Source organism: Nomascus leucogenys, chromosome 5, assembly GCF_006542625.1.
Source record: "Nomascus leucogenys isolate Asia chromosome 5, Asia_NLE_v1, whole genome shotgun sequence".
Classification (NCBI taxonomy): Eukaryota; Metazoa; Chordata; class Mammalia; order Primates; family Hylobatidae; genus Nomascus; species Nomascus leucogenys.
Window position 1 is genome coordinate 11708939 of NC_044385.1, and position 27866 is coordinate 11736804.

Genomic DNA, 27866 nt, shown 5'->3' on the forward strand with positions numbered 1-27866 from the left:
CTGGGAGGCAGAGGTTGCAGTGAGCCAAGATCATGCCACTGCATTCCAGCCTGGGTGAGAGAGCAAGACTCTGTTTCCAAAAAAAAAAAAAAAAGGAAAGAAATGAAGCTTTGAACTGGATGACAGACAATACTCCACTGAGTTCGTTTCATGTAAATATAACATTAACCAGATATTTATTGAGCACTTACTGTGTGCTAGGACATCAGTATTATGATGTCCATTTTACCAAGGAGAAAGCTGACTGAGAGGGGTTAGGGAACCAGTTCCAGGTGACACAGCAAAGTAGCAAAGCTAGAGACTGAGAAGGTCCATCTAGCTCCAGAGGCCACGGCGATAGAATCAAGATAGTAGATTCTATCACCATGTTTCCAGTCATACAGTACTGAGTAGCAGAGTCAAGACTTGCATTGTATACCCCTGGGAGAGGAAGAGCTGGGGTTGGCTGCTGGGGATAGGCGCAAAAATTCAGCTGGGTGTGCACTGCCCATATCAGGGAATTGTGCAGTGTCCATGGTGATAGAATCCAGATGGTAGAGTCAAGATAGTAGTATCAGTACTCAGTACTGTATGACCTTAAACAAATATTTAACCACTCTGGATCTCGATGTGTAAAGTGAGCATAATAATGGTACATCCTGCAAAAGGTCATTTTGAAAACTATATGAGTTAAGCTGGATGCGGTGACTCCTGCCTGTGATCCCAGCACTTTAGGAGGCCGAGGAGGGTGGATCACCTGAGGTCAGGAGTTTGAGACCAACCTGGCCAACATGGTGAAACCCCGTCTCTACTAAAACTACATAAATTAGCTGGGTGTGGTGGCGGGTGCCTGTAATCCCAGCTACTCGGGAGGCTGAGGCAGGAGAATCGCTTGAACCCGGGAGATGGAGGTTGCAGTGAGCTGAGATTGCACCACTGCACTCCAGCCTGGGCCACAGAGCGAGACTCTGTCTCAAAGAAAAAAAAGGGGGGTGCGAGGAAAGAAGGGAAGTCCTTAGAACAGCACTTGGCCTTAAAATTTTTAATTATAGTGATTATTCATTTGATCACATCAAAATAACTCTTTATACAAAATGTTTATGATACTGTAGTAAGTGAAGAAAGCGAGACATTCCATTGTCTATACAGTGTGACTATAACTATACAAAAAAATAATTATACCCATGCAAAGGGAAAAAAGAGAAGATCATACTTCCTTCATTTTCTTTATTATTATTATTATTATTCTTTTAGAGACAGTCTTCCTCTGTGGCCCAGGCGGGAGTGCGGTGGCACGATCATATCGATCATATGCCTAGGCTTAAGTGATCCTTCGTCCTCAGCCACCACCACCCAAGTAGCTGGGACTACAGACGTGCACCACCACACTGGGCCCTCATCATTCATCATCTTTTAATAAGCCTATTACATTTATTTATTTATTTATTTATTTATTTATTTATTTTTGAGACAGAGTCTGGTTCTGTCGCCAGGCTGGAGTGCAGTGGTGTAATCTCGGCTCACTGCAACCTCCGCCTCTCGGGTTCAAGGGATTCTCATGCCTCAGCCTCCCCAGTAGCTGGGATTACAGGCGCCCACCACTACACCCGGCTAATTTTTGTATTTTTAGTAGAAATGGGGTTTTGCCATGTTGGCCAGGCAGGTCTCGAACTCCTGAGCTCAGGCAATCCACCCGCCTTGGCCTCCCAAAGTGTTAGGATTATAGGCGTGGGCCACCGCGCCCAGCCGCCTATTACTTTTATAATAGAAAAGTAATCATGTAACAGAAAGAATTTTGTATCCCTAGCTTGCTGTTACTATTAACAGTTTTAAACAAATAATGAGTACCTACCACATCTAAGGCTTTGTGATTTAGCAAAGGGTAGGTAAGCATATGCAGCCATATCCTGGACGGGAAGTAGAACAAAAGAGAATGCATAGGAAAAGATGTAAGTATAACCGATATAGCCAGAATGAATGATAAAGCAAAATGATTCATGACAGTGGAGGCTGGTCTGGAAAACTCGAGCCTTCTGCTCAGAGAAGAATGGAAACCATCAGGGTGTATGTCTTCTGATACTGATAAACACACAATACCCTGGATGCTAAGACTTATGTATTCATCCATCCATTCCATTTAATAAACGTCTACTAAGTGTCAGATTCCAAGACAAATGCTGCAATATAATCATCACCAAATTATTGTGTGCTGTTATGGACTGAATTGTGTCCCCTGCAAAATCCCTATGTTGGGGTCCTGTTACCCAGTATCTCAGAATGTAAGCTTATTTGGACATAGGGTCTCTATAGAGGTAAGCAAGTTACTATGAGATCATTAGGGTGGGCTCTAAAATCCAATATGGCCAGTGTCCTTATAAAATGGACATTTGGAGACAGGCCTGCACAGAGGGAAAACAGGCAGAGGGTGGGATGATGCTCCTACAAGCCAAGGAATGCCAAAGAGTGCCAGCAAACCACCAGAAGCCAGGAGAGGGGCATGGAACAGAATCTCCCTCACAGCCCTCAGGAGAGTCCAACACTGCTGGCACCTTGATCTCAGACTTCCAGCCTCCAGAACTGGGAAACCATAAATCTGTTGTTTGAGCCTCCGACTTTGTGGTACTTAGTTACGGCAGCCCAAGCAGACTAGACACACATGGTTATGTCAGTTGCTTCTCAAAAGGAAAAAGAAGAAATCTCTAGGCCTCTGTTTTTGTATCTGCAAAGAAAGCTGGACTAAATGATACAGCTCCTTCCACTGCTAATGTCCTATAAGTCTACATAATCTCTGTATCAGAAATGCACACTGGTTAGGTGAAGACGGCATTTCCCAATGTGCATTCCTTGGCCTAAGAAATTTGCATAGCAGGGCGGGGCAGGTCACCAGTGCTGGCATCGGAGCACCTATAGTTAGTTATTTGATTTCTTTCATCAGAGTTTTTATAGTTTTCCTCACATAGATCATATACGTATTTTGTTAGACTTCAACCTAAGTCTTTCATTTTGGGGGGAGTTAATATATTAGAAATGGGGAAAGGGTTTTGGGAGTCAGGGAATACGCTCTCTCATGCTCTTCCCCAGCAGTTGGGGCTGTCATGTGGGCCTGCTCTGACTGCCATGGTGGGGCTGACTGTAGGATCAGACCCTCCCAGGCTGCCCAATTCGACTTCAGCCCAGCAGGCCATCCATGGCAGCCAGGAGGAGCAGCCCACATGCAGGCCACGTGAAGAGTTAAGCAGTGAACGTGTCTGCATTCCTAGCCCTGTGGATGGGAGGTCTAAGCCAGCCTTCCTCACTCTGGCTGTGCTGGGAAAGCCCTGGGACATTTAAGAAAGATCAATGCTTGGAGTCTACCTCAGGCCACTTAAGCCAGAATCTCCGGGGCAGGGGGCCCAGACACTGGTACCTTATAAAAGCTCTCCAAGTAGGCCAGGCGCGGCGGCTCAGGCCTGTAATCCCAGCACTTTGGGAGCCCGAGGCAAGCGGATCACCTGAGGTCAGGGGTTTGCGACCAGCCTGACCAATATGGAGAAACCCCGTCTCTACTAAAAGTACAAAATTAGCCAGGCGTGGTGGCATGCGCGTGTAATCCCAGCTACTCAGAAGGCTGAGGCGGGAGGATCACTTGAAACTGGGAGGCGGAGGTTGCAGGGAGGCGAGATTGCGCCTTCGCACTCCAGCTTGGGCAACAAAAGTGAAACTGTCTCAAAAAAAAAAAAAAAAAAAGTTCTCCAAGTAATTCCAACGTGCAGTCGAGGACCAGAACCATCGGTTTAAGCAGATCATAGATGGGTACTAATACCGTTAGTAACAAAATTTAAATCTGTTTTCTTTGGGCCACTAACTAACAGGCACTTTCCATGTTTTTTTTTTCAAATCTCTCCTTAGGGATTCTCATTACTGCCTAATGTGCTACTCATAGGGTGGCCACTTGAAGCTTGCTGACCCCTCCCACTTAACAGAGCTGATGTTTGAAGCACTTTCTATGTGCAAAGTGATGCAGCAGGCTCAGGGGTTATCCAAAAACAGCTAAGAAGGGTAGGATGGCGGGAGAACATGCAAATAAAGGGTAAGAGGTACATGTGTGACTAATCTCACAATCACTAATACTGTAGATTTGTGTTAACCCACACTAAAATTATTCATATATCCATCCTGCAATGGAACAGGTGAATTTAACCCATAGCCAGTTAGCCCTCCTGTTCAATGATTTCATATTGGGTATGGGTTTGGGGTATATCAGAATCACCTATAAGGGTTTTATTTTTATTATTTTTTTTATTTTGAGGTGGGGTCTCACTATGTTACCAAGCTGCCTAGGCTGGTCTCAACCACCTGGGCTCAAGCAATCCTCCCACCTCTGCCTCCTGAGTAGCTGAGATTACAGGTGCATGCCACCATGTCCTGCTCCCATAAGACTTTTAAAAACTACTTCCTCCCAGACAATGTTAGCTGCGGGGCTGGGGAGGGAGAGAGATTGAGAAGATCTGCTTTTGCAGCTCTGGAAGCTAAGGGCTCCTGCAACACAGCCCTACTTCCTTTCCCCACCCTGCCTGCCTCTGTTCTCAATGACAGCTATGACAGCTATGTGGTCTAGCTAAGGCCTCCCCACCTTCCACCCTCCCAAGTGACAGGACTAACCCACTATAGGAGAGAGTCCTGGAAACCTCTTCAGAGCACAGGGCTGGGATGCATGTGCCTGGATGAGCCCTGCAGGGTCCTGAGCTGCATTTGTTCCCTGTGCAAGTGTCTTGCTAGCTCAGCTCCACCGCAGCTTTCTGGAGGGGGGAGCTTGGCCTTCTATATCCTCTGCAAACCACGCTGCTCAAGCCACCGCCTGTGTGGCGGAAGAGGCAAGGCCGCTTGGACTTGAGTTAGCACAAGCTAACATTTGATTGCTGGGGACTCTCCACATCTACTGTTTTTTGGTTTTGTTTTTCTTTTCGAGATACGATCTCGCTCTGTCGCCCAGGCTGGAGCACAGTGGGGCAATCAGAGCTCACTGCAGCCTCCTCCTCCTGGGGCACCTTGAACACTGCCCAGTTTGTGTCTTTTTCCCCGATTAAAATGACACTCCCCATTCTCCCCTGCTTTATTTTTCTCCACAGCACCCATTACCATTAGAAACTATCTATATTACACAATATTGTACAAATCTATTTATGGTTAGTCTTATTTGTTACACACCCATAAGACATTAATGATGTGCTTGATAATATTTTTAAAGCTTAAAAAATATTAACTCATTTCATTATCACAACCACCCTATGAGGGAGGTACTACTGTATGCCTTATCATTACTATTGCCTAGTATTTTACAGACAGGGAAATGAAGGCCAGGCGTGGTGGCTCATGCCTGCAATCCCAGCACTTTGGGAGGCCAAGGCAGGAGGATCACTTGAGATCAGGAGTTCGAGACCAGCCTGGCCAACATGGCAAAACCCTGTCTCTACTAATAACACAAAATTAGCCGGGCATGGCGGCACGTGCCTGTAATCCCAGCCACTGGGGATGCTGAGGCAGAAGAATCACTTGAATCCAGAGGAGGAGGTTGCAGTGAGCCGAGATCGCGCCACTGCACTCAAGCCTGGGTGACAGAGTAAGACCTCCATCGAAAGAAAGAAAAGAAAGAAAAGAAGGAAAAGAAAGAAGGAAAGAAAGAAAGAAAGAAGAGGAAGAAAAGAGGAAAGAAAGAAAGGAAAGAAAGAAAGAAAGAGAAAGAAAGAAAGAAAAGGAAAGAAAGAAAGAAAAGAAAAGAAAGAAAGAGAGGCACTGCTCAGGGTCACAGAGATTTTGCTATAGGTGCTCCAGTGCCGGCACTGGTGACCTGCCCCGCCCTACTATGCCCCCTCCTCGCCCATTGGCTGTCAGCTCCTGATGGCAGAGGTCTTATCTTTTGTTTACCACCACATCTCAGCACTCTGAGCAGTACCCAGGACAACCTGATCAAATGTGGACACTAAATATTCACATGTGTTACAGTGCGTGCACACTTCATGCATAACACTGGGGACCAAACAGGACCAGGACAGCCTCTCTGTCCTTAAGCAACTCACAGTCTAGTGCAGGGCTCTTCCAACTTTTTGACCACAACCTACAGAAATGAAACATGTAACACTATTTTGCATAAATATACGTGTTTTTAAAAAATATATACTCAAAACCAAAAATTTACAAAAATAATTCTATTTCATGCACAGCATTTTGACACATTTTCTAATTTTTTGTATTGTATACTACTCATTTCATTGGTAGCAATGCTGCTCAAGACTTAAGAAGGTTTTATGACTTTCTCTTTTTTTTTCTTGAGACGGAGTCTTGCTCTGTCACCCAGGCTAGAGTGCAGTGGTGCGATCTCGGCTCACTGCAACCTCTGCCTCCTGTGTTCAAGTGATTCTTCTGCCTCAGCCTCCTGAGTAGCTAGGATTACAGGTGTGCACCACCATCCCTGGCTAAATTTTTTGTATTTTTAGTAGAGATGGGGTTTCACCACGTTGGTCAGGCTGGTCTCAAACTCCTGACCTTGTGATCCACCTGCCTCGGCCTCCTTATGACTTTCTAATCTATGTTATTGTCTAAAGTTTGAAAAATACTGAACTATAGGCAGACTGGGTGTAAGCAATCATAGCCAGGCCAAGGGCTGTACAGGAGGTCTGTGTAACAGAGGGGAGAAGGAGAAGGTCCTCAGGGACTCAAGACCTCTGTGTCTTTGTTTAAAAAATGACAGCAGGAAGATGGCCTGTTCTTCTCTTAGAGTATAATGGAGCTTGCATTTTTCATCTAAAGCATTTCCATGTCTTTCAAAGTATAAGTGCCATGCTCTGCAGACATCAATAATGAATCATGACTTCTCACTCGCCAACAATTGACACTCCGGTACTTAGACCTGCCAATCCTGAAAGCACTCTTTGTGTATGGGTGCTCACAGTGATTGGTTCCAACAGAGGTGGAACTGCTGAGAAAAAGGAAAGGCATGCAGGCAGCCAAGCAGGGAGCCTGGAGACAGAGAACCTGTGCTCCCACCTTCGTTCTTCTGGAACATGAACAGATGGTCTAACTCTTCTGCATTTCTTCATCTATGAAGTTGAGGTAATATCTCACCTCCCAAGACTGTTGGAGGCATCAAATATGGGCATGCACATTTATGAAGACTGTCATGTGACTTACAGCTATATTGAAAAGTTTATTAGTCACCAATTTAATCTTCTTCTTCCTCCATTTCTACCTCCTGTGACATTGGCCAATGGCAAAGATCCCTGCTGTAGTGTGCTCCTCCCTCCTGCCTAGCTCATCCTTAGAGGTAGAGGACAGTCAATAAAGAATTGATTATGGGCTGGGTGCGGTGGCTCACGCCTGTAATCCCAGCACTTTGGGAGGCCAAGACAGGCAGATCACCTAAGATCAGATGTTCAAGACCAGCCTGGCCAACATGGTGAAACCCTGTCTGTACTAAAAATACAAAAATCAGCCAGGTATGGTGGCTCATGCCTGTAATCCCAGCTATTCGGGAGGCTGAGGCAGAAGAATCACTTGAACCTGGGAGGCGGAGGTTGCAGTGAGCCGAGATTGCACCACTGCACTCCAGCCTGGGCGACAGAGCAAGACTCTGTCTCAAAAAAAAAAAAAAAAAGAATTTATTATGTCCCAACTAATGCAATAACACAAGAAAAGTAAATAAACATTACAGTAGAGAATAAATAAAACTGTCTTTGCTTAGATGATGTGACTGTCTATGTAGAAAATCTGAAACAGTCAACAAAAAAGTAAATGATTATGGCAGGGTGGCAGGATACAAGATTAATACAAATAAGTCAATTGCTTTCCTATATATCAGCAATGAAGAAGTAGATCCTGGCATCTAAAGCACAATACCATTTATAATATATTAACTCCCTCCAAAATGAAAGACTTGAGTTGAAATCTAACAAAATACATATATGATCTATGTGAGGAAAACTATAAAAACTCTGATGAAAGAAATAAAAACTACAGACATATCTCAGAATTAATGTGGGTTCAGTTTCAGACTGAAGAGGTGGGGTTGGCTGCTGGGGGCAGATGCAAAAATTCAGCTTAGAGTGCACTGCTCATATCAGGTAATTGTGCAGTGACCATGGTGATAGAATCAAGATGGTAGAGTTGGTCAGGCATGGTGGCTCACACCTATAATCCTAGCACTTTGGGAGACCAAGTTAGGCGGATCACCTGAGGTCAGCAGTTCAAGACCAGCCTCTGACCAACAGGGCGAAACCCTGTCTCTACTAAAAATACAAAAATTAGCCAGGTGTGGTGGCGCATGCCTGTAATCCCAGCTATTCGGAAGGCTGAGGCAGGAGAATCGCTTGAACCCTGGAGGCAGAGGTTGCAGTGAGCCAAAATTGTGCCACTGCACTCCACCCTGGGCAACAAAAGTGAAACTCCATTTAAAAAAAAAGATGGTAGAGTCAAGACAGGAGAATCAGTACTCAGTACTGTATGACCTTAAATTATTTAACCTCTCTGGATCTCGATGTGTAAAGTGGGCATAATAGTGGTACATCCTGCATAGGGTCATTTTGTAAACTATATTAGTTAATATGATTTAATTAAACACAAAATAAAATAATAATAATTAAACATAGTTAATAAAACAAATACAGCAATAAAGCAGGTCACATAAATTTTTGGTTTCCAGTGCATGAAAAGGTTATATTTACACTATACTGTAGTCTAGAAATAGTATTATGTCTAAAAAAGTACATGTCTTTTTTTTTTTTTTTTGAGGCAGAGTCTCGCTCTGTCGCCCAGGCTGGAGTGCAGTGACGCAATCTCGGCTCACTGCAAGCTCCACCTCCCGGGTTCACGCCATTCTCCTGCCTCAGCCTCTCCGAGTAGCTGGGACTACAGGCGCCCGCCACCACGCCCGGCTAATTTTTTTGTATTTTTAGTAGAGACGGGGTTTCACCATGGTCTCGATCTCCTGAGCTCGTGATCCGCCCACCTCGGCCTCCCACAGTGCTGGGATTACAAGCGTGAGCCACCGCGCCCAGCCACATGTCTTAATTAAAAATAATTTATTGCTAAAAAATGCTAATGATCACCTGAGCCTTCAGCAAGTTGTAATCTTTCTGCTGATGGAGGGTCTTGCCTTGATGTTGATGGCTGCTGACTGATCAGGGTGGTGGTTGCTGAAGATTAGGGTGGAAGTGGCAATTTCTTTAAAAATACAATAATAAGGTTTGCCACATCAATGGACTCTTCATTTCACAAAAGATTTCTCCGGAGCATATGATGCTGTTTGAGAGCATCTAACCTACAGTAGATATTCTTTCAAAATTGAAGTCACTTCTCTCAAGCCCTGCCCCTGCTTCATGCATTATTTATGTACTAAGTTTATGTACTATTCTAAGTTTATGTACTACTCTAAATTCTTTGTTGTCTTTTCAACAACGTTCACAGCATTTTCGCCAGGAGCAGATTCCATCACAAGAAACTACTTTCTTTGCTCATCCCTAAGAAGCAACTATTCACCCATTCAAGTTTTATCATGACACTGCAGAAATCCAGCCCCATCTTCAGGCACCACTTCTAATTTTAATTCTCTTGCTATTTCTACTATATCTGCAGTTACTTTACCCACTGAAATCTTGAATCCCTCAACGTCATCCATGAGGGTTGGAATCAACTTCTTCCAAACTCCCGTAAATGTTGATATTTTGATCTCCTCTCATGAATCATGGATGTTCTTAACAGCATCTAGAATGGTGAATCCTTTCCAGAAGATTTACAATTTACTTTTCATACAACCATCAGAGGAATCACTACTTTTAGTCTTACCAAATGTATTTCTTAAATTAGATTTGAAAATCAAAATTATTTCTTGGCCCATAGGGTGCTGTATTAGTCCATTTTCTGTTGCTTATAACAGAATATCTGAAATGTGGCAACTTATAAAGAAAAGGAATTTATTTCTTACAGTTCTGGGGGCAAAGAAGTCCCAGGTTGAGGGGCTGCATCTGGTGAGGGCCTTCTTGCTGGTGGGGACTCTACTGAGGTGGGGACTCTACTGAGATACTGCAGGGTATCTCATGGCAAAGGAACTGAACATGCTAATATGGTAACTTCTCCTTCTTAGGAAGCCTTCAGTTCCTTTCCCATGATAACTCATTAATCCATAAGCCTATTAATCCATGAACAGATAAATCCATTCATGATGACAGAGCCTTCACAGTCCAATCACCTCTTAAAGGCTCCACCTCTCCCAACTACTACATTGGGGATTAAATTTCAACATGAGTTTTAGAGAGGACAAACATTCAAACTACAGCAGCTGCACTATGGATATTGTGTTAGCAGGCATGAAAACAACATTAATCTCCTTGTACATCTCCATCAAAGCTCTTGGGTAACCAGGAACATTGTCAATGAACAGTAATGTGTTGAAAGGAATCTTTTTTATTGAGCAATAGGTCTTAACAGTGGGCTTAAAATATTCAGTAAACCATGCTATAAACGGATGTGCTGTTATCCAAGCCTGGTGTTTTATTTATATAACACAGCACAGACAGAGTAAATTTAGCCTTATTCCAAGGGCACTGTGATTTTCAGAATGGTCAATGATCATTAGCTTCAACTTAAGGTCATCAGCTGCATTAGCCCTTAACAAGACAGTTAGCCTGTCCTGTAAAGTTTGAATCCAGGAATTGACTTCTAGTCTCTAGCTGGGAAAGTCCTAGATGGCCAGGCTTGGTGGCTCATGGCCAGGCACAGTGGCTCAAGCCTGTAATCCCAGCACTTTGGGAGGCCAAGGCGGGAGGATCACTTGAGGTTAGGAGTTTGAGACTAGTCTGGCCAACATGGTGAGACCCTGTCTCTATTAAAAATACAAAAAATAACTAGGCATGGTGGTGCATGCCTGTAATCACAGCTACTTGGGAGGCTGAGGCACAAAAATCACTTGAACCCCGGAGATGGAGGTTGCAGTGAGCTGAGATGGTGCCCCTGCACTCCAGTCTGGGTGACAGAATGAGGCACTGTTTCAAAAAAAAAAAAGAAAGTCCTAGATGGCATCTTCTTCCAGTAAAAGGTTGTTTCATCTACACTGGAAATCTGTTGTTTAGTATAGCTACCTTCATCAGTTTCGTCAATGATGGTAGCTTCTGGATTACTTGCTGCAGCTTCCCTATCAGAACTTGCTGCTTTATCTCACACTTTTATGTTACGGAGATGACTTCTTTCCTTAAGCTCATGAACCAACCTATGCTAGCTTCAAACTTTTCTTCTGCAGCTTCCTCAATTCTCTCAGCCTTTATAGAATTAAAGAGGGTTGGGAGGCTGGGTGTGGTGACTCACACCTGTATTCCCAACAATTTGGGAGGCCAAGACGGGTGGATGACTTGAGGTCAGGAGTTCAAGACCAGCCTGGCCAATATGGTGAAACCCTGTCTCTACTAAAAATACAAAAATTAGCCAGGTGTGGTGGGTGGGAGGGGTGCCTGTAATCCCAGCTGCTCAAGAGGCTGAGCCAGGAGAATCGCTTGAACCCAGGAGGTGGAGGTTGCAGTGAGCGGAGATAGCACCATTGCACTCCAGCCTGGGCAACAGAGCGAGACTCCATCTCAAAAAAATATATATATAATATATAAATATTATATTACATATTATAAAATATATATTTATATGTTTATAATATAATATATAATATTTCTTTACTTTTACTTCTTTACTGGAAGAAGACACCATCTAGGACTTTCTTCTCTATATATTTTTATATATATAATATATAATAGTATATATATTTTTATATATAATATATAATAGTATATATATTTTTATATATAATATATAATAGTATATATATTTTATATATAATATATAATAGTATATATATTTTTATATATAATATATAATAGTATGTATATTTTTATATATTATATATTATGTATATTTTTATATATAATATATATTATGTATATTTTTATATATAATATATAATATGTATATTTTTATATATAATATATAATATTATGTATATTTTTATATATAATATATAATATGTATATTTTTATATATAATATATAATATCATGTATATTTTTATATATAATATATAATATGTATATTTTTATATAATATATAATATCATGTATATTTATATATATAATATATAATATCATGTATATTTATATATATAATATATAATATCATGTATATTTATATATATAATATATAATATCATGTATATTTATATATAATATATAATATGTATATTTATATATAATATATAATATCATGTATATTTATATATAATATATAATATCATGTATATTTATACATAATATATAATATCATGTATATTTATACATATAATATATAATATCATGTATATTTATACATATAATATATAATATCATGTATATTTATAAATATAATATATAATATCATGTATATTTATATATAATATATAATATCATGTATATTTTATATATAATATATAATATCATGTATATTTTATATATAATATATAATATCATGTATATTTTATATATAATATATAATATCATGTATATTTTATATATAATATATAATATCATGTATATTTTATATATAATATATAATATCATGTATATTTTATATATAATATATATGTATATTTTTATATTTATAATTTATATATAAATATATATTTATATATTTACATATTTTATACTTATATATATTTTTACATATAATATTACATATATATTTTATATATATATATATATATATATATATATATATATATATATATATATAAATAAAGAGGGTTAGGGCCTTACTCCAGATTAGTCTTTGGCTTATGGGAATGTTGTGGGTAGTTTGATCTTTTATCTAGACCACTAAAACATTCTCCATATCAGCAATAAGATAAATATAAGAATAATGGCTTTCTTATCATTTGTGTGTTCACTGGAGTAGCCCTTTTAATTTCCTTCAAAAACTTCTCTTTTGCATTCATAACTTGGCTGTTTAGCATGAGAGACCTAGCTTTCAGCCTATCTTGGCTTTTGATATACCTTCCTCTCTAAGCTTAATTATTTCTAGCTTTTGATTTGAAGTGAGAAACATGCAACTCTTCCTCCCTTAGAGCCCATTATAGGGTTATCAATTGGCCTAGTTTCAATACTGTTGTGTGTCAGGGAATAGGAAGGCCCAAGAAGAGGGAGACAGAGGAATGGCCAGTCATTGGAGCAGTCAGAACATACACATTTATCAATTAAGTTCACTGTCTTATATGGGTGCAGTTCATGGTGCCCCAAAACAATTACAATAGTAACATCAAAGATCACAAGTCACAGATCATCATAACAAATACCAAAATATTGTGAGAATTACCAAATTGTGACACAGAGACACAAAGTGAGCACATGCTGTTAGAAAAATGGCACCAATAGAGTCGCTTGACACAAGGTTGCCACAAACCTTCAATTTGTAAAAAAAAAAAAAAAATGCAATATCTGCAAAATACAATAACATAACACACAATAAAAAGAGGCATGCCCTGTAAATGGAGAGATATTCCATGATCATAAATAGGAGGGCTCAATGTTGTCAAGGTATCAGTTCTTCCAAATTGATCTATTGATTACATGCAATCCCAATCATAATCCCAGCAAGTTATTTTGTGAATGTCAACAAACTGGTTCTAAAATTTACATGGAGGGACAAAAAGACCCAGAATAGCCAACACAACAGTGAAGGAAAAGAACTAAGTTGAAAGACTGATACTACCCAACTTTAAGACTTACTGGAAAGCTACAGTAATCAAAACAGTGTGGTATTGGCAAACAAGAGACAAATAAAAGTAAAATAGATGAATGAAACAGAATAGAGAACCCAGAAATAGAACCACGTAAATATAGTCTATTGATTTTTAACAAAGGAGCAAAGGCAATATAATAGTGGAAAGATAGATTTTTCAACAAATGGTACTGGAATAACAAAAAAAAATTCGTCTAGACACACACCTTAAGCTCTCACAAAATTTAAACTCTTTAAACTCTCACAAAAATTAACTCAAAATAGGTCACAGACCTAGAAGTAAATAGAAAAATTATAAATTTTTAGAAGATAACATAGGAGACAATCTAATTAACCTTGGGCATGACAATGACTTTTTAGATATAGCACCAAAGGCACAATCCAAGAAAGAAATAATTGATAAACTGGACTTCATTAAAATTAAAGCTTTCTGCTCTGTGAAGGACACTGTCAAAAGAAAAAAGACAAGACACAGACTGGAAGAAAATATTTGCAAGGGCTAAATCAGATAAAGGACTGTTATCTAAAATATATAAAACTTCTTTAAACTCAACAATAAGAACATAACCTGATTTTTTTTTTTTTTTTTTTTTTTTGAGATGGAGTCTCGCTCTGTCACCCAGGCTGGAGTGCAGTGGCGCAATCTCGGCTCACTGCAAGCTCCACCTCCCGGGTTCACGCCATTCTCCTGCCTCAGCCTCTCCGAGTAGCTGGGACTACAGGCGCCCGCCACCACGCCTGGCTAATTTTTTTTGTATTTTTAGTAGAGATGGGATTTAAAATGAGCCAAAGCCCTTAACAAACACCTCATCACAGAAGATACACAAATGGCAAATAAGCTATAAAATGATGCTCCACATCATGTATCATCAAAGAAATACAAATTAAAACAAGAATAAGATACCACTACATACCTATTACAATAGCTAAAATCCAGAACACTGACAATACCAAATGCTGACAAGAATGTAGAGCAACAGGAACTCTCATTCATTGCTGGGTGGGAATGCAAAATGGTCCAGCCACTTTGGAAGACAGTTTGGTGGCATCTTAGAAACCTAAACAGCCTCTTGATGTATGAGCCAGCAATCATGCTTCTTGGATTTATCCAAAGGGGCTGAAAACTTACGGCCACACAAAAATCTGCACATGAATGTTTACAGCAGCTTTGTTTATAATTGCCAAAACTTGGAAGGAACCAAGACATCCTTCAGTAGGTGAATAGATAAATAGACTGTGGTACATACAGACAGTGGAATATTATTAAGCACTAAACAGAAATGAACTATCAAGCAGTGAAAAGACAGCAAGAAAACTTAAATTCATATTACTAAGGGAAAGAAGCCAATCTGAAAGGTTACATAGCATATGATTCCAATTATGTGACATTCTGCAAAAGGCAAAAGTATGGAGACAGTAAAAAGGTCAGTTGTTGGTCAGAAGTTAGTGGGGAGGGAGAGATGAATGGATGGAGCTCGGAGGATTTTTAGGGCAGTGAAACTCCTCTGTAAGATACTAGAATGGTGGATACATGTCATCAGATGTTTGTCCAAACCTATAGAATGTACACCACCAAGGGTGAACCCTAATTTAAACTAATTTGAACTTTGGATGATAATGGTGTGTCAACATAGGTTCATCAGTCATAACAAATGCACTGTTATGATGCAGGATGCTGACAATGGGGGTGGAGCTGTGCATGAGTGGGGGCAGGGAGTGAATGGGAAATTTGTGCACCTTTTGCTCAATTTAGCTGTGAACCTAAAAATTCTCTAAAAACATAAAGCGTATTAAAAATAATAATAAAAGAATCAGCTACGGATGATTTGCAGGGAGTGGGAAAATGATAGCATTGGGTAATCCACCAACTAGACAATCAGCCCTTGGAGGATAAAATGACATGGGGTCTTCAGTTTTTGTTGATCAGACTCTGTGCTTGCTTTTCCCACTGCCCAAACAAGTGGTTTTTCTATTTTCGACAGTGGCACCCACCACAGCCCTGGTCACCAGCAGGGTTCTCTGAAGTGGACCTTCAGCCCTTCCCTCCACCTCTGTCCCAGCGTCTGCCAGACACCAAATCATCTTCATCTCTCCCTCAAAATGCGCTGTTGTTATTATTGTAAGGTTCTTGTTTTACTTTGTTTTCAAACATTGTTGTGGATTGACCTGTGTCTCCACACAATTCCCATATTGGCATCCCAACCCTCAGTACCTTAGAATGTGACTGTATTTTGAAATGGGGTCCTTACAGAAGTAATCAAGTTCAAATAAGGTCATTGGGGTGGGCCCTAACTCAATATGACTGGCTTCCTTATGAAAAGGGGAAATTTGGACACAGACAGACAAACAAAGAGGAAAAATTGTGAAGAAACACAGGGAGAAGCCAGCCAGCTACAAGCCATGAAGAGAGGCCTGGAGCAGGTCCTTCCCTCACAGCCCTCAGAAGGAACCGACCCTGGGCAGGGTGCAAGGTGGGCGGATCACCTGAGGTCAGGAGTTCAAGACCAGCCTAGACAACATGGTGAAACCCCGTCTCTACAAAAATACAAAAATTAGCCAGGCATGATGGCGGGTGCCTGTGATCCCAGCTATAGCTACTCGGAAGGCTGAGGTGGGAGAATCGCTTGAACCCAGGAGGCAAAGGTTGCAGTGAGCTGAGATCACGCCATTGCACTCTGGCCTGGGTGACAGAGCAAGTCTCAAAAAAAAAAAAGAAGGAAACAACCCTGCCGCTGCTTAAGTTCAGACTTGTTGTAGCCTTCAGAGCTATGAGATGCCAGTAAGTTTAAGCCACTTCATTTGTGGCATTTTGTTATGGCAGCCCTAATACACTAACACCAACATTTTAGAACTGCAGTCTCCCCTCTTCCCTCTCCCTGCCACAACCCAAATCCAGGCCCTTGGGATTACATCCCTGGGTGACTGCAATAGCCCTCAGGCTCTCCTGGCCTCAGTCTTTCTTCCTATCTAACCCCTAGACCATCCCCTGCTAGAATGACCTTTCTAGAACTCTGCCTTTTTACCCCATCATTCCACCGTCAGACTCTTTCGGGAACTTTCCAGGGTGTGGGACATCAAGTTCACACTCTTTCATCCTGGCATTCAAGACTTCCATTTGAACAACTCTTCCCAAAGTAGTGTTTAGAGGAAACATGAGATGCAGGGGACATTTAACAGGTATGCCCCAGGGGTGGGAAAAACAAGTATTTCTCTGTTCAACTAAGCTTACCTGTCGATCAGGTGTCCTCTCTATCTTTTGCCTTCAGGGATATGTGCTGAGCCTCTCTAAGAGGGGGATTTTCTTAGTGCACTTGCCTACTGAGCTTCTGTGATTGGAGCATCCACAAACACTTCCACTCACCCTTCCCAGTGGGAGATTTTCAATGCCAAACTTCACTGTAAGCTCTAGGTATTCACCATTGTATCCGCAGCCCCTAAGGGAGTGCTGGTAATACATTCTTGGCACTGAAATAGTTGAAAGATGGAGGGATGAATGGATGTTTCACCATCTACCATCTCGCAATCTATTTCACACTTATCAAATACTGTAATACCATTGCCTATTTCACACAGGTCTCTGCCTCCCTGCTGTATGAACAGAGCAAACTCTTTAGCCCCCTAATAACTCTGCTCCATTTCCTCCCTCCTGTCCCAACCAAATGCCATGATTCAAGGCACAACACCAGTTTCACATCAACTAACTCAACTTCTTGCCTTTGCATCTAAAAAGAATATTTCTATCTTTCCCCATCCAACCTTCTTTGAGTGCTGCCTCTGAAAAAGAGTTAAGGTTCTTACTTTTTTTTTTTTTTTTTTTGACAGGATCTTGCTCTGTCATCCATGCTGGAGTGCAGTAGGACAATCACAGCTCACTGCAGCCTCAACCTCCCAGGCTCAAGTGATTCTCCTGCCTCAGCCTCCCAAGCAGATGGGACTACAAGTATGCACCACCACACCTGGCTAATTGAAAAGAAAGTTTTGGCTGGGTGCAGTGGCTCACGCCTGTAATCTCAGCACTTTGGGAGGCCGAGGTGGGCGGATCACCTGAGGCCAGGAGTTTGAGACCAACCTGGCTGATATGGTGACACCTATGGTGGTCTCTACTAAAAATGCAAAAATTAGCCAGGTGCAGTGGTACACACCTGTAGTCCAAGCTACTTGGGAGGCTGAGGCAGGTAAATCACTTGAACCCAGGAGGTGGAAGTTGCAGTGAGCTGAGATCACACTCCTGCACTCCAGCCTGGGCGATAGAGTGAGACTCCATCTCAAAAAAAAAAAAAGAAAGAAAGAAATTTTTTTTTTTTGATAGATATGGGGTCTCACTTTATTGCCCAGGCTGGTCTTGAACTCCTGGTCTCAAGCAATTCTCCTGCCTCGGCCTCCCAAAGTGCTGGGATTACAGGCCTGAGTCACCATGCCCGGCTGAGGTTTTTAATTTTAAAATGCAAATTCATCTCTCTATGCCTTTGATGACTCTTATTTATCAAAATTATGTGTGCATATATCTTGACTTCCTTGCCAGATTACAGATTCCTTGAGGAAAATCTAGTGCTGTGTGTTTTCTACCAAACATATGTTATCAATAAATATTTGCTAAGAAAATGAATCCCCTCTACCTTCTATAGGAAAACATCCCATGTATTATCCCCCTTCCCTCTATTACTTTTAATCCTCCACTCCTGCTACTTTTTCTTTCTGAAATCCTGAAGTTTCTCATCCTGAAAAGTAAAAAGGAAGCGTTTTCTGTACTTGCCAATACCTTCAAATAACATTTTAACATTTTTCTTTGCTACCTTAATGAATTTCTGGATAGAACTGCATAAACATTCTCATACTCACTTCTTAACTCTTGCAAGTAAATCCAATGACATCTTGGTAGGTCTCCCTCTTGACCACACTGTGCCTCCTGAGGGTGGTGACCATTCCTTCCTCGACACGAGACGCAATGTCCTCCCCTGGCTTTTCCCTTTCTTTATTCAATACATAGTTATTGGGACCTACTATGTAGTAGGCATTGAAGATACAATTATGAGCAAAAAGACACAGGAGTCCCTGCCCTCAAGGGGCATAGCCTAATCAATGGGTGAAGACAATGAAATAGTCAGCAAACATGTGACTGTGCACTAGGATCAGTGCTATGAAGGAAAGAATCGTTGCCTTGACCACAGATGGCTTTCTTCTCTGGCTATTCCTCTAGTTACCTCTGAGCTCCTTGCTTCCTCTGGCCTCCAAAAGTAAGTGTTCCTCAAGGTTTCATCTTGGTTCACTTCTCTGCTTTCCTATGAGGACGATTTTCCTTGACAGTCTCATCCATGCCTAGGGCTTCAACTATAACCTCCCAATGCATGAATCCTAAGCACAGTACCCAGTGCTGTGTCATCTACACAAGCAGTCTCACTGGCACAACAAATCTCACATACCCCAAACTCCACACACCTTTATCTCCTCTTTCTTAACCAACCAACAAAGAAAACTCAATCCTAACAACACACACACACCTGATGGTCTTCTTCCTGAATTCTCTTTTGATCTTGTCAATAGCATCCATCTCTCAGGCACAGGCTTAAAACCCAGTCTCATCTTCTTTCAAGTCCCCCTAGGATCCCAGATAAGGTCATGAGAAAATCACTGAAAATCCCCAATACCTTCCACCACCCACCCCTCTCCAGCATTCAAGGCTCTGGGGCCCTGGTCTCAACTTACCTTACAGCCTCATCACCTAAAATCTCTCAGGCCAAGCTCACTCTGTCACAGACTCTCCCCTCGGATCCTCTGTCTATACCAAGGGTGTCCAATATTTGGGCTTCCCTGGGCCACTTTGAAGAAGAAGAATTGTCTTGGGCCACACGTAAAATATACTAATGCTAATGATAGCTGAAGAGCTTTAAAAAAATCGCAAAAAGGCCGGGCACAGTGGCTTATGCCAACAATCCTAACACTTTGGGAGGCTGAGGCAGGCGGATCACTTGAGGTCAGGAGTTCGAGGTCAGCCTGGCCAACATGGCAAAACCCCATCTCTACTAAAAATACAAAAAAATTTAGCTGGGTGTGGTGGCGTGCACCTGTAATCCCAGCTACTAGGGAGGCTGGGCCAGGAAAATCACTTGAACCCAAGTGGCAGAGGTTGCAGTGAACTGAGATCACGCCACCGCACTCCAGCCTGGGAGACAGAGCAAGATTCCATCTCAGAAAAAAACTCATTGCAAAAAACCTCATAACGTTTTAAGAAAGTTTACAGATTTGTGTTGGGCTGTGTTCAAAGCTGTCCTGGGCCACATATGGCCTGCAGGCCACGGGTTGGACAAGCCTGGGCTATACCATTCCATCTAGTGGGAGGGCTCTGGCTGCGGCCCTCAGACTCGCATCCTAGAATCTATTTCTGTGTCAGATGGGCATACCATGCTGCCATTGACCGTGACATTATCATGACCATGGAGCAACAGGATGGCAAAACCATGGACCAAACTGGATAAAATGTTTCTGAATTATTAAACAACAAAAGCAGGATATAGAACAATATCAAATTATTTGCAGGGTTTTTTTTGGTTTTTTTTTGTTTGTTTGTTTTTGATTTTTGAGATGGAGTCTCACTCTGTCGCCTAGGCTGGGGTGCAGTGGCACGATATCGGCTTACCACAACCTCTGCCTCCTGGGTTCAAGCAATTATCCTGCTTCAGCCTCCAGAGTAGCTGGGATAACAGGCACCCACCACCATGCCTGGTTAATTTTTGTATTTTTAGTAGAGACAGGGTCTCTGTTTCCCCATGTTGGCTAGGCTGATCTCAAACTCCTACCCTCAGGTGGTCCGCCCACCTCGGCCTCCCAAAGTGCTGGGATTACAGGCATGAGCCACCGCGCCCAGGCTTATTTGCAGTCTTTATAATTATGCATACAAAAATGTACAAAGGAATACAACGAAGTGACAAAAATAGTTGTATTCGAGTGGTGGAATGGGCGATGTGCCTTTCATTGATCTAGAATCTAAATTTTATTAGTATGCTTTTTAAAGTAACCCTTTTATTTTAGAATCATTTTAGATTTACAGAAAATTTGAGAAGACAGGGTAAAGAATTCCTATATATATATCCTACCCCCAGTTTCTCTTATTATGAACATCTTACATTAGTGGGATACGTCTGTCGCAAGTAAATGAGCCAATAACTTAATGATATTGTAGTTTCTTTTTTTTTTTTTTTGAGAGAGAGTCTTGCTCTGTCACCCATGCTGGAGTGCAATAGCACAGTGACAGCTCACTGCAGCCTCAGCCTCCCAGGCTCAAGCCAACCATGATCTCGGCTCACTGCAACCTTCTCCTCCTGAGTTCAAGCAATTCTCCTGCCTTAGCCTCCCGAATAGCTGGGATTACAGGCACCCACCACCATGCCTGGCTAATTTTTGTATTTTTAGTAGGGACGGGGTTTCACCATGTTGGCCAGGCTGGTCTAGAACTCCTGATCTCAGGTGATCTGCCCACCTCGGCCTCCCAAAGTGCTGGGATTACAGGCATGAGCCACTGAGCCCGTCTGTAGTTTCTTAATGTAGTTTCTAAAACCAAAAAAACTTGTTTTGTAACCCAAATAAACAACATAGAAGACAATGTCATTCTTTTCATAACTTCTAACTCCAACTTAGTATCCTAATATTTATTATTTTTCTTATTTTTGTTTTATTACCTTAGACTCCTCTTGGCATGGATTCTTGGCTACAAATTGGAACCAATTTTTTTTTTTTTTGGTGACAGGGTCTGGCTCTGTCTCCCAGGCTGGAGTGCAGTGGCACGATTTCTGCTCCCTGCAAACTCTGCTTCCCAGGTTTAAGCAATCCTCTCACCTCAGCCTCCTGAGTAGCTGGGACCACAGGTGTGGTTAATTTTTGTATTTTTTTGTAGAGTTGAGGTTTTGCCATGTTGCCCAGGCTGGTCTCAAACTCCTGGGCTCAAATGATCTGCCCACTTTGGCCTCCCAAAGTGCTGGGATTACAGATGTGAGCCTCCGTACCCAGCTGGAACAAATTTTTGCTTTACCTTCATTTGCCACATGCTTGTGCATGTAGTTAAAGTAATTAAAACTTTATTGATTGATAAAGGTCCTAAGAAATGTTTTCCTTAACGTAAAGTATCATGGAAATTGTTTACACATCTGAGCCTTACGCACATCCGAGAATCAAACTGTGTGTGTACTGCCTCTCCAACAAGTCTAGAAGGTATGCCTGGGGTCTTATCTTCCACCTCCTCCTCCTGTATTTTTTATGTCCAAGAATACCCAGTTCAGATTGGTCTTAGAGTATATTCTCAATAAATACCAGTTGTAATAACTTGTAGAAGTTGAATAGTTCTAGTAGATGGGGTATTGATTTTAAATAACTAAAAGTAAAGGGTTCTTTCTGAAATTGTACTCGAAATGTCAGACCTTAATGTTTTGTTTAAGAGACAGGTCTTGCTATGTTGCCAGACTAGCCTCAAACTCCAGTTCTCAAGTGATCCTCCCACCTCAGCCTCCTGAGTAGCTGGGACCACAGGCAGGCGCGACCATGCCTGGCTTAGACTTTAATTTTTGACACTAGGACACTACGATGTTTTTCCTTGGCATCATTCAAAAAAGGAAGCTAAAATTAATCCTTAGTAGAAGGAGATTTCAGTTCTTAAATTCTAAAAATCACTAAAAAGGCAGATAATAATTATTCTAAAGAACATACTTCCAGCTTGCTTTTATTTTATTTTATTTATTTATTTTAAGACAAGAGTCTCACTCTGTCACCTAGGCTGGAGTGCAGTGGCACAATCTCGGCTCACTGCAACCTCCACCTCCTGGTTCAAGCAATTCTCCTGCCTCAGCCTCTCAAGTAGTTGGGATTACAGGCACCTGCCACTGCACCCTGCTAATTATTGTAGTTTTAGTAGAGATGGGGTTTCACCATCTTGGCCAGGCTGGTCTTAAACTCCTGGCCTCGTGATCCACCTGCCTCGGCCCCCCAAAGTGCTGGGATTATAGGCGTGAGCCACCGAGCTCGGCCTCCAGCTTGCTTTTAATGTCTGAACTATAGGATGGAGTGTGGGTTGTTTTCTTCTTTTAAACGTTTCTCCCTGGTGAATTTTCTTTGTTCTAACTGCCAAGTTCATTTCAAAGAATCCTTCTGAGTATCTAGCAGTTAAAACAAATCCTATAGATTATACAAAGAAATAGTCAACGGAAGCAGCCAGCTGCTTATAGTACTGCTTTTTATAGGACAAGAAGATTTTTTTTTTTTTTTTTTGCATTTTTTTAGTAGAGCCGGGGTTTCACCGTGTTAGCCAGGATGGTCTCGATCTCCTGACCTCGTGATCTGCCCGCCTCGGCCTCCCAAAGTGCTGGGATTACAGGCGTGAGCCACCGCGCCCGGCCGAAGACATTTTGTTTTAAAATAGAACTTTTAAAAATCTCAAAGAGGTCTTTCCCCTATTTTTTTAGTTGATAAATATATTTTCACCTTTTAGATAATATTTACTTGATATAGCCAAGATTATAACACAGAAATTAGGAAAAATGCTGAACAGTGTGCTAACATATATTCTGTACCTAATCTTAAGTGGTTTTGGAAAATCCCTAAAAGTAAACTACACGAAAAACTTAGCATTCTTTTATCTTCAAGGAACCAAAAAAATTTGAGGAGCAAAACTTTGTTTAAAAATTAGGATTATGAGAAGAACAAATTTATACTTTCAGTTTACTAAACTAGTTTAAATTCAGTAAGCACAGAAGCCCATTATTAGATTGTAATTTCAAGGAAAATGTTGAGTATCAGGAGTAAAGAGTGAAGTCTGATATTCACAATTAATGGTTGAAAATTCCCCAAAACAAAGTTAAAAGCACCACTGACCATTTTCAAGAGAGTTATGTGTTTTAATTTAAATTGCTTATTTTATCAACTATTGTGTAACTTCTCTTTATTACAGAGGTGATTTGACTACCCAACAATGCTACTGTTAAAGACTTTATTACAGACTGATGTTTTAAAAGCAAGACTAGGCAAAACTTGTTACAAATTAACTTGACGGTATATATAGAAGGAGCAGAACTGAATCAGCCTATTTGAGGCAAGACATGCCTTTGAGATATTGAATGGTGTAAATATAGTTAAGCAACTCTGCTAATGAGCTTTGGGAGAGAGAACAGAGGTGGCTTGGACAGTACAAGAAGTAACTGACCAAGGAAGTCCCCAGAAAGATGTATATCAAAAGGTGGAACAGTGGAATGACAGGCAATTCTCAACTTTTTGTGTGTACTTCTTTGCACAATCTGAACTTTAAAATAATGAACATTCTGGCCAGGTGCAGTGGCTCACGCCTGTAATACCAGCATTCTGGGAGGCCTAGGTGGACAGATCACTTGAGGCCAAGAGTTCGAGACTAGCCTGGCCAACATGGCAAAACCCCATCTCTACTAAAAATATAAAAAAAAAAAAATTAGCCGGACATGGTGGCAGGCGCCTGTAGTCCCAGCTCCTTGGGAGGCTCAGGCAGAAGAATGGCGTGAACCTGGGAGGTGGAGCTTGCAGTGAGCCGAGATCGTACCACTGCACTCCAGCCTAGGCGACAGAGCAAGACTCCGTCTCAAAAAAAGCAAAAAAAAAAATTAGCCGGGCATGATGGTGCACACCTGTGATCTCGGCTACTCAGGAGGCTGAGGCACAAGAATCTCTTGAACCCAGGAGGCAGAGGTTACAGTGAGCCGAGATCGCACCACTGCACTCCAGCCTGGACAACAGAGTGAGACTCTGTCTCAAAAAAAAAAAAAGATTAAAAATTAAAAAAAAAGAACATTCTTTTATAATCATAACACAATAAACATATTTCCTTTTTGGAAAAAGATAATAGAAATAATATGTTAAAGTTTGACATCTGATATCTAAAAAAATTAAAGTTTTATAAAGCATTACAAAAGTGTTTTATTAGAGTATCTAGTTTTGTTGTGTCTTAAAGAATTTGCCCATCCACAGCGTGCCAACTGCGTTAGAAAAAAGCAACTCTCCTTTCCAACTCACCAGCATTGATTTTCTGTTGTTGGCATGTAGAAAAGTATTTCAAAGAATGAATGAAAGCTACAATATTTATTAGAAGTAAAATAGTTCTAAAGATATGCTACCTTACTGGGATGCTTAGGGACCATTTGCAAACCGTGTTTATGATCTAGAAATCCTGGTTTTCATTTTTTATTTGTAAAGCTCTGTAACTCTCAAAAAATTTTAGGTGGATTATCATGTACCTAAGGGTGAAATATAGTTGAAATTATTCTTACCTGATTTTTCATATCTGAATTTCGTGGGCAGTTCAAAGTAATTGTATCACTTTCTTCAGCTAGGAAAAAAAGAAAGAAAGAAAGAAAGAAAGAAAGAAAGAAACAAAGCGTGATTTTAAAAAGCACACACTCCGTGGTGTAAGACCTAAAATTAAGGTTCAGTGTCACGTGCTGCCTTGGCATCTGGTAAAATCTGAAGGGCTGGACTACAAATTCCTCTCCAAACTCTGCTCTTAAGGATAAGATCCCCCAGCTAAACAATGATCCTTATCAAGAGATTAGGTGCAATTCCTGCTTATTTTTTATTTTTATTTTTTTAAATAAGAGAGGCGAGCGGATCACCTGAGGTCGGGAGCTTGAGACCAGCCTGACCAACGTGGAGAAACCCTGTCTCTACTAAAAATACAAAATTAGCCAGGAGTGGTAGCGCATGCCTGTAACCCTAGCTACTCGGGAGGCTGAGGCAGGAGAATCACTTGAACCCAGGAGACAAAGTTTGCAGTGAGCTGAGATCATGCCATTGCACTCCAGCCTGGACAACAAGAGCAAAACTTCATCTCAAAAAAATAAAAATAATAGACAGAGGGTCTCACTCTGTCATCCAGGCTGGAGTGCAGCTCATAGTAATTGGAACTCCTGGGCTCATATGATCCTCCCGCCTCAGCCTCCCAAGTATCTGGGAAGATAGGCATGTGCCACTACACCAAGCTAAGTAAGATATAGGGCCTCACTGTGTTGTCCATGCTGGTTTTGAACTCCTGGCCTCAAGTGATTCTCCTCCCTTGGCCTCCCAAAGTGTTGGGATTACTAGCGTGAGCCACTGTGACTGCCCCCTGCTTATCTTTGGGTAGTGGGTTTCAGTTTCCTGCCAACATGTGGAGTTATTCAAACAGGCTGATCATGAACTCACATGGGAACCAGAAGGCAGCCCACCCTTTTGATGCCACAGTGCTTGCCTCACACAGCCCATGGTTTTTCGCTCTGCTCTCAAGTACAACATCTGTGTCCCCCTGCATGGCTCTGCGTGATGGGCAGTGTCCTGCTCCCCTGGGCTGTGAGCATATGTGACTCATAAACTGCTGCTGATCTTGTCTCTCCAGTGTTGGGTGTGTGTGTTTTTCCATCCGCATAATCCTAGAGCAGGGGTGAGGAGAAGGTGATCAAAACCACTGGCATGATAGCCAGGAGTGGTGGCTCATGTCTGTAATGACAGCTACTCAGGAGGCTGAGGCAGGAGGATCACTTGAGGCAGGAGTTTGAGAGCAGCCTGGGCAACACAGTGAGACCCAGTCTCAAAAAAATTAAAAATTAGTCAGGCATGGTGGTGTGTGCCTGTAGTCCCAGCTACTGGGGAGGCTGACAGAGGAGGATTGCTTGAGCCCAGGAGTTCAAGGCTGCAGTGAGCTCTGATCATGCCACTGCACTCTAGCCTGGGGGACAGAGTGAGACCCTGTCTCCAAAAAAAAAAGACAAGAAAAAAAAAAAAAGAAAGAAACAACTGGCATAATGAACAGGATGACCCAACCACAATCAAGGACATTTGGTCAGATTTCATTAACTGCTCTCGGCTAACCAACTTCACTAATACCATGCAGGCTGCCTGGGATAGAATTGACAATTACCGGAAGATTTGCACTCTGGCCTATGCAATGCTGTGTTGTCTTTGTTGATTGTTTGCTATCTCATCCCAAGATGAAAACTGTTGTGAACTGACTGGACCCCAGAGCTGTCAAGTTGGGCCTGTGTTTGGCAGGTGGACTCTTGAGGCTCCCATCTGTAAAGACGGTGGTAGCACATCCCCCTAACCGGTTGCTGCTTATCGAGGGACAGGTGCAAACTCTTTTAGCAATACAACTAGCTTGGTGACCATCACTGGCCACTTGGGGCAGCTGTACAGACACTGTTTGTGAATGTGCATCCCCAGGTCAGCCATGGGGGTGGTCCTTTGCAGACAGAGGTTTGCAGAAAGGAAGGAGAGAGACCAGGGATTTCCCCAGGGGAGTTTCCCTGGTGCCCTGGTTGCTGTTAAGGCAAGGGCAGTGACCCTGCCCGTCCCCTCAGCTGCTGCTTCCCTTGCTGCTGCCCATGTGTTCTCCTGACCCCCGGGGCATCCATGGCGGTCTGTGGCCCAGATGCTAATGAAGAAAGAAAAGGGGGAAAAGCATTTGGTACTCAACTGCTCTCTTGGCGCAGAGCCTCTGGCGAGCGCACCCAGCTGTGCTTATTAGCGAGGCTGCTTCCAACACACCAAAGAGCTCATCTTGCCATAGTGGGTTTAATGTCCCCACCTGGGCCACAGACAAAACCACCTGACTGGATGAGGACCCCATCCCCAGGGAGACTGACTGGCATTCCCTGGAGGAAGAGGTGGCTGCCTGCGATGGGGGCCACCTGGCTCCCAACACTTTGCTCGTAACCTCCCAGAAGGTCCCTGTCACAGATGATCATATGGAGACAAAAACTGAAAGCCATAGCTTTATGTGGCTAGAAATCCAAAATATTCTGAGGGCATTTGTACAAGACAGGAAAAAATCCATAAACAAATTAGTTAATTAATTAAAGAAAACCCTCATAGCAGAAAAGACAAAGTTGTAGCAGAGTCCCTCCATCTCTGGGTTACAGGCCAGCACTCTTCCATTGGGCTGGACCACACTGCAGCTTATGCCCCTGTTGCAACAAAGATCCTGATCCTCAGAGTTGTAGGGAAAACTCCTGGGGCACCGTAAAAGGGTTAATTCACCCTGACATAAGCCCACCGTTTTTAAACTATATGAGAGCAACCACTGCCACAGGGAAGGCCCCACCCCTGATGATACTGATTTGAGGTTCTCCGGGG

At 41.9% G+C, this 27866-nt stretch overlaps 2 protein-coding genes across 3 annotated transcripts in view; both read right to left on the reverse strand.

The window, feature by feature from the left end:
- Positions 1 to 27866, reverse strand: part of LOC100593778 (alpha-enolase) — a 92824-nt gene that overhangs the window by 35166 nt on the left and 29792 nt on the right. The window contains 1 exon segment of the mRNA XM_030812641.1: positions 25031 to 25089. The gene's annotated coding sequence lies outside the window, so the exon portion shown is untranslated.
- EDARADD (EDAR associated death domain) overlaps positions 1 to 27866 on the reverse strand; it is a 91874-nt gene that overhangs the window by 34136 nt on the left and 29872 nt on the right. For both annotated transcript variants that reach the window (XM_003267300.2, XM_003267299.4), the window contains exon 4: positions 25031 to 25089. In XM_003267300.2, coding sequence (XP_003267348.1) covers positions 25031 to 25089 — 59 coding nt within the window. The remainder of the gene's footprint in view (positions 1 to 25030; positions 25090 to 27866) is intronic.